Raw genomic sequence first — 8,542 nt, 5'->3', positions numbered from 1 at the left:
ATTAAAACCACTTTAAGATTTCATCTTACCCCAGTCAGACTGGCTAAGATCAAGAGAACAAATGATACTAAATGTTGGAGAGGATGTGGGGAAAGGGGAACACTCATCCACTGCTGGTGGGGCTGCAAACTTCTTCAATCCCTATGAAAAGCAGTGTGGAGAACTCTTAAAAAACTACAAATGAACCTACCACTTGACCCAGTTATACCAGTCCTTGGCATATACCCAAAGAACTCATCCTATCACAGAGACACTTATACATCCATGTTTGTTGCTGCTCTTTCCACAATAGCTAAGAGATGGAGGCAATCTAAATGTCCCTCAACTGACGAGTGGACAATGAAAATGTGGTTCATTTATACAACGGAGTTTTACTCAGCAGTAAAGAAAGATGAAATCATCAAATTTGCAGGTAAATGGATGGAACTAGATACTCTTATACTACATGAAATAACACAAACTCAAGGAAAAAAACAAAACAAAACAAACAAAAAAGTATGTTCTCCTTCATATGTGGATCCTAGCACCAAATCCTTATGAGAGAGTATGTTTCCAGACATAACTACAGGAACCAGGATAATGAAAAGGAACCAGGGAGGTAAAGGAAAAGAAAGAATCTGAAAGAGATGAACAGTAGAAAACAGGTGTTAACCAGGGAGATATGGATAATTATGGGGTTGTTTTAAGGGGAGGGGGAGGGAAGGTTATACAAGGAACCTAGGGAATAAAGGGAAAGAAGGAGCTCAAGAGAGGTGGAACCATAGGAGAAGGGTATTAATAAGGGAGAAATGGAAAAAACGGGGGCATCTTAAATGGGGAAACCATGGTGAAAGGGTTAGACAATGTGAGAGATAAACAACGCCTAGCTAGTTTTAGGAAACCAGAGGGAACCATATTAGGCCAACAACCCACTGACAAATTATACATACAACCAGATCAAAGAATGTAATATACGCCGAGACAAGGTTTATCAGAGAGCGTTTGGTCTTTGCCCAGGCTCTAGCTACATGTCTATAAAGAGAGTATAATCTAAAACTACTATAGGAGATCTCTTTATAGGTCAATTTTTTAGAACATTTCCATTTTTAGGAAACAGGATCTCAGAAGTAAATATTATGTAACATACTGTCTACACGCCCCTCTCCCTGCCCCGCTTCATGAGTAACTCATTCACACTTTTTACATCTCGTTTACAGAGTCAGTGACAAGGAAAGTTCCTTACTTAGTATTGTGTGTATCAATGGTGTGGAAAAGCTCATGTAATTCTTCTCCACTGAGAACTCCGTCTGCAAAATATGCTTTGAATTCTTCAAAGGACAATTTCCCATCATCTGAAACAAGAACAAAGAGAGAAGAAGAAAATCACTTCAACTTGGTATTCAGTCTACTTATGATTTTCAAACCTGAACCTAATGTCTCTGCTTGTTTATCTGTGTATATGACACACAGGCACTCAAAAAAGAAAAGTACAAGATGTTTAAAGAAAAAATAATTTAATGTATCTTTACTGGACAAACCATGCCAATATACTCTAAAGAAATGTAAGTTTACATGGTTTTGAGTATTTTTTTAGTTCACTTAGTCTCATTAAAAATGTTTAACATTTAAGGAGACATTTCACTAGCAATAATAAATGATATCCACACAACACCGCAAAGGGCTCAACAGAATTTTTATTCTTTTGCTTTCGAGATCCCATAGCTACGTAGAATCTAGCGGCGTGGCGTGGTGGTGGGGTTACAGAGTGAGACCCTGTCTCAAACAAACAAACAAACAAACAAACAAAAACCAAACAGAACCTAACAGATTTCAGGATAAATACTAGGTGTTTAATTAACAAGTGTGTGTTTTGATTGAATATATACATGTGGATATGAGTTATTATAGTTCAACAAACCATGTTCATTGTTGTATTCATTAAACTACAGAGTTCTTTAAAAGCCAAACACATTTTTCTTGAGATACAACAGTGAAGCACAATTAGAGCCTAATAAAGGGGAGGATATGCAGACATAAGCATAAGTATTTTTTGCACAGCTGGGGACAGTAAATTCAATAAGAGACAGATGAGCTTCAAATGTATGGGAATTTGAGTAATAGAGTCTTTTCATTTCAGAGCAAGAGGGGGCTTAGCATCATTACCCCTGACTTTGAACAAAAGCTCTGGATAAGCACAGATGGAAAAAAAAATACATTACTAACAGGCAAACTATCTATGCAGGGCACAGAAGCAGCAAATCCAGAGGGATGAAGGGATGTAAAGGGAGAGACAGACCATTCTTTTGGGTGTGCACTGCTTTGTCAGTTTTGCCAGAAAAGCTGACAAATAATTGTAAGTGATGGAATAAGCCTTTGTGTTTACAATGTGGGAACTCAGGGCTATGAAAGAATTTTCCCAGGGCCACAAAGCTCTTATCATGTTTTCCTACCAACAATTCTACAATGAACAAATAGAATATATCTTTAATAGGGGAATATATTATTTAGTAGGATCAGACCTTCAAGATTATTTGGAGTATTCACTCTTTTCAAGAGGTGCCTCCAGATTGCCTGAAGTAGTGTTAAAATGTAGGTATCTGGGTGCTGCCCAAGTGTCAGAATTTCACAGAGTGCAGAATGTGGACAGGTAAGACATGGATTTTTAACAGCCTGTATGGTTTCTCCTCACACTTATACCCAGAAGGGATTCCTATAGAGGAAGCAACAGGCCTAGATTACTTGATTTTTCAGATAAAGACTTAAATGCTAGAATATTTTCAAAGATCCGGGTTTGTGAAGTATAAAGAGCCTTGAGAGATCTTCATTTTTATTTCATTTTGCTTTTTAACTTAATAGCACAACACACCAATTTTCCCCTTAATTTTTGCTGATAGTTCACAGGACTAATGTGGCCATCCAGGTGATAAAAAAAAAAAAATACAGACCTGGATTAAGCTCAGAATGAGTTCCTGACCCCAGTGACCTCCTGGACTAAATCATGCTCAGCCATTCAACGCCAGAGCAGCCCAAAGCAAGAAGAAATTGAATGCCTAATCTGTGCTTGTGTTTAAGTGACTTATTCCAGTGTCATGCCTACATGATGTTTTAAAATTTTAGCCCCATAAAGCCAGCCTATTGTACTGTGTATCTTCTTACTTTGAAAAACTGAAATAATGAACTGTTCCCCACACAGGTCATTTCCTTTGAGGCTGGAGAGATGGCTCAATGGTTAAGAATGCTTACTGCTTTTGCAGAAGACCTAGGTTCTGTTCCTAGCACCCACATGGCAGGTAACAACCATCTGTAACTCCAGTTCTAGGAGATCTGGCTCTCCTCTGGCCTCCACAGGCACTGTATGCATGGGTGCACCTACATATAACCAGGCAAAACATATACATATTTAATAAAAATAATTAATAAATCCTAAAAGGAAACAAACTGCCAAGTAGGGGAATTGTACACAAACTAATCAAGAGCCAAGTGTTTGGGTGCATACTTATACTTCCAGCACTTAGGAGGCTAAGGCAGGAGGATCCAATTTAGGCTACAAGTGGACCCCTGCCTTAAAATAATAAGCCAAGTGTGGTGGCGCATGGCTTTTAACCTCAGCACTCGGCAGGCAGAGGCAGGTGAATCTCTGAGAGACAGAGGCCAGTCTGGTCTACATACTGAGTTCCATCCAGGCCAGCTTGGGCTACAGGGAGACCCTTTCTCAAAAAGACAAAAAAATACATAATAAATAAAACAAATATTAAATAAATAAAATTAAAGACAAAAAAGAGATAACACTATTTTCAACTCCACTACCGTGCTGTGCAATAAATGTGACCTCACAGACTGCTGATGGAGTGTCCCTTTGGTGAGCATTTAATAGTTTCAGGTGAGCTGAATGAGACAACAGCAGAGCTCAGTTGCTTCCTGTGGACAAGGTGGACAGTCCACTGCTGCTTTAGAATTAAGGTGAGAGGTTTCAGGTAGTAATACACATGCTACAAAATGAAAGCATTGGCTAGCAAGTTTTCTGACTTTAAAAAATAAGAAAAAATGCTTCCTATTGGGAAAAATGTAATAGCAGAAGGTAGGCATTAAATTGCAGTGCTGGTTTGAAGGGTGCAAAGTATGTGTTGAAAGCTGTTTTTATCACATTCACAATTCCTGAAAGTCCTCATGACGGATGCCACATTTTTAAACAAACAATTGCAGAGGTCCTGCTGAATAGTTCTAGACTAACTATAATCTTAACAAAAGCTTAGCAGAAAGGGAGAAAACATTCCTTTGTGTGAGTCTGCATTAATAAAGCAATTATAATTTTATTAATATATTTAATTTCAATATTCCTATTGATATTTTGTTTCAAAATGAAACAAGCACAGTGAAAGCTTGTTGTCATTGGCTCTGCTCACAGAACAGCCACAGCTTATGAGGACCAACTTCCCACATTGCAAATCTTAACTTTGACCACTAACATGCACAGGATTTTTAACTTTTCTCTTAGAATCACATGCTTCATCTCAGTTTTTCTGGGCATATTTGGTCCCTCTCCATTTCATTTGCTTTTTAAATTAAATTTCTTCATTTGCAGTTTCATACATGTATATAATAAACTGTCACTGCTCTCATGCCCCCGGTCTTTCATCTCCCTCCCTCTCCTGTCAAACTTGTTCTCTTCCTTACTAATCTGTTTCCCACATTCCTGTCTTTTTGTTTCTTTTGTATCCCTCTAGGTTTGACCAGGGCCATCTGTGTGGCTTTGAGACTCGAACAATCCACTGGAGTCTGGTGGGTACACCAGTGGTGACATAACTGAATATAGTGGGTCTCCCTCTCCCAAGGTCTATCGATAGCCTATAATTCAGCAGTATAAACTGTAATCCATGAATGATTGTTGAGAGAGCTGCTCTTCTGCAGGCCAAGTCCAAGTCATCTCAGCTGCTATGAGCTCCTGGTCATATTAGTTGTATCCTGTCAGAGGGTGGGTCCTTGCTGCCTTTCTCCATATTGTTCAGCTATACACGCTCTTTTGCAATGTTCTTAGAGCCTTAGAGGAGCTAGAATAAATCACTTATTTGGTGCCCGAGCCCTCATTCATTCAACATTTAGTCTCAGCTCCGTGAACATCTATAAGTCTCTGCATTCACTGCCATTCTCTTTAAGAAGCTTCTCTGATTAGCATCGAGAGTGTCCTTTGTATGAGATTTCAAACATAGATATATAGAAAGCAGTTCGATATGATCTCTATTTAGCTAACCATCAGTAGTAATTTCCTCCAGAGGGTCTATGGACTCCGGAGATATGGATCTTTAGCCAGGTTTACAGTACCAAGAATGGAATCCCTTTCTTTGAAATGAAACAACACAGGAGATCCTGGCAGACAGCCTGAGAGGGTGGGTTCCAACCTCCATCGGTGTAGCAGCTCTGATCTCAGCAGACAAACAGAGAATGCTGAGTTCTGGCCACCCTCTGGCCTCCCTCTGGCAGAACGGCCTGAGAACACAGGAGACTGCCTGAGAGCACCCAGATCCTGTCTCCATATGGTGAAGGAAGCTTGAGTATACCTGACTGGAACCTTAATTGAGCTTATATGAGCACTCCTCAATAGCTGATCTGAAGCCATCAGTACCCTCCAAATTAAACCTGAAAGAACCTGAACCTTGTACCAACCAGCTTTACACAGCCAATAAAGAAAGGATCTAGGCACCCTGATAATACAAACAGAAGTATACTTCAACATAATTCTTATATCAGAATCATAAACAACAAAAGAAATTCACATGCCAAAATCACAACGAAAGAATAAAATCAAAAGCCAAAACACTATGTCCCCACCAAACTCCACCAATCCTGTAGAAGAGTTCTATAAGAAGAACCCCCTAGAGATAACCCAGGACACTGAATTTAAAGCTCAATCATAAACATGATCAAGGAATTCAACGAATTTAAAGAACACACGAACAAACAAATCAAAGACCTAAAAGATGTAAGGATAAACTTCTGAAGGAATTCACAAAAGAGATAGAAACATTGAAGAAAACTCAGGCCGAAATGAATAAGAAAGTGCAAAACTCAATAAGCCAACTTGAAACAACAAGGGAAAGCCTCACCACTAGAATAAATGAAATGGAAAACAGAGTATCAACACTGGAGGATAAAGTAGAAGAACTGGGCCACTCAAGGAAAGATTATGGAAAATTTTAAAAAACACAGGAATGGAATATGCAAGAGATGTGGGACACCATGAAAAGACCAAATCTACAGATCATAGGAATAGAGGAAGGAGAAGAATTTCAGGTTAATGGTATTGACCAGATCTTAAACAGAATTGTAGAAGAGAATTTTCTGAAATTAAGGCAAGACATCCCCATACGAATACAGGAAGCACATAGAACACCAAATAGAAAGGATCAGAAAAGAAACGCTCAATGACATATCATAGTAAAAACACTAAATGTACAGAACAAAGAGAGAATACTGAAAGCAGCAAAAGAAAAACGAGAAGTCACATAAAAAGGAAAGCCCATCAGAATTACAGCTGACATCAGTATAAACTATGAAAGCCAGAAGAGCCGGGACCAAGGTATTTCCAGTTCTACATGACAATAGATGCCAGCCCAGAACACTTTACCCAGCAAAAATGTCTATTACAGTTGAGGGGAAAAGAAAAATCTTCCATGACACAAATAGCCTAAAAGAATACACGTCTACAAAACCAGCCATTCAAAGAATACTTGAAGCAATACAGAGAGCAGATAGAGAAACAACTATACTCTAGGGGCAACAAAAATAAATAAATAAAGGTATAATCTAGGAAACACAAAATTAGACAGAGAACACAAACAGCAATCAAAATGACAGTAACCAATATATATCTTTCAATAATAACCTTAAGTATCAATGGACTGAACTCCCCAGTCAAAAGACACAGGCGAAGTGAATAGATTAAGAAACAAAATCCATCTCTTTACTCTCTCCAAGAAATCCATCTCACCTTCAATGACAGGCACTACCTTAAGTTAAAAGGATGGAAAAGAATATTCCAAGCAAATAGCATTAAGAAACAAGCAGGCATGCAATTCTAATATGTGACAAAATAGACTTCAAAGTAAAACTAGTAAGAAGAGATAAGAAGGGTCACTTCATTCTGATCAAAGGAACAGTTAACCAAGAAGATATTACAATCCTTAACATATATACACCAAACTCTGGTGCACCCAAATTCATAAAAGCAACACTACAGGACTTTAAGACACAGATTAACCCCAACTCAGTAATAGTAGGGGACTTCAAGACCCCACTGTCTCCATTAGACAGGTCAACTGGACAAAGAATAAACAGAGAGACATCTGAATTAAATAACACCATACATCAAATGGAACTAATAGACATCTTTCAAATAGTTCATATAAGCACCAAAAAATACACTTTCTACTCAGCACCCCATGGGAATTTTTCAAAAATTGACCACATACTGGGCCACAAAACAAATCTCAACAAATACAAAAAATTTCAATAATTCCATGTATTCTATTGGACCACAATGCAATAAAGCTCAAAATCAACACTGGACAAAGCCCTAGTCACTACACAAACTCATGGCAATTAAACAACACATTCCTAAACAAGGAATAGTCAAAGGAGAAATTAAGAAAGAAATAAAAGAATTCCTGGTATTCAACAAGGACAATACAACACAACACAACCTCTGGGACACATTAAAAGCAGTCCTAAAAGGACATTTATAGCTCTAAGTGCCTATATTAAAAAAATTAGGAAGAGCCCAAATAAATGACCTAACACTGCAACTCAAGACACTGGAAAGGCAAGAACAAATGAAACCCAGGCCCAGCAGAAGAGAAGAAATAACAAAAATCAAGAGCAGAAATTAATGAAATAGAAACAAAGAAACAATACAAAGATCAATGAATCTAAGAGCTGGTTCTTTGAAAAGCTGAATAAGATACCAGACCCATAGCCCAGTTAACCAAAAGAAAGAACAAATGCAAGAATCAACAAAATCAAGGATGAAAGCTGAAACATCACAATGGACAACCAGAAGATCCAGACCACCATTATAAGGGATTATCTTAAAAACCTATATGCTACCAAATTTGAACATCTAAAAGAAATGGATGGATATCAAAAATCATGGGAACCACCAAACTTAAACCAAGAAGAGATCAACAGTTTAAACACACTCAAAAGATATAAGGAAATTGAAACAGTAATACAAAGCCTCCCAAATAAAAAAAAAGCCCAGGCTGAGATGGATTTACAGTAGAATTCTACCAATTAAAGACCTCCAATCAATACTACTTAAATCATTCAACATGCATCTTGCAAAACATCCTGTAATGGTGGTGGGTCATCTGACCTCTTGATCAAGGAGGCCAAGGAGACCCCACCAGATGGACTTGAACCAGTGTCCAGTCTATAAAGAGGAGGGTCAACACGGAGGAATCATTTCCTCCATGCTTCCAAGAGAAGCCAACAATGGTCGAGCAGGACCTTTCACTTATCTTCACATAGATGGAACTGATAAAAGAAAGGAGCCAGGGCCTCCTCCCAA

The 8,542-nt window shown here is 38.3% G+C and overlaps 1 protein-coding gene across 1 annotated transcript in view; it reads right to left on the bottom strand.

Annotated features, from left to right (window-relative positions):
- The window catches only part of Necab1 (N-terminal EF-hand calcium binding protein 1), a 185,020-nt gene that overhangs the window by 142,369 nt on the left and 34,109 nt on the right, over positions 1-8,542 (bottom strand). The window contains exon 3 of the mRNA XM_008827620.1: positions 1,223-1,331. Within this exon, the coding sequence (XP_008825842.1) occupies positions 1,223-1,331 (109 nt within the window). The remainder of the gene's footprint in view (positions 1-1,222; positions 1,332-8,542) is intronic.

This window comes from Nannospalax galili, unplaced genomic scaffold (genome assembly GCF_000622305.1).
Source record: "Nannospalax galili isolate Female #2095 unplaced genomic scaffold, S.galili_v1.0 scaffold872, whole genome shotgun sequence".
Lineage (NCBI taxonomy): Eukaryota > Metazoa > Chordata > Mammalia > Rodentia > Spalacidae > Nannospalax > Nannospalax galili.
Note: the sequence above shows the minus strand (reverse complement) of the source record. Positions and strands in the feature narration are given on the sequence as shown.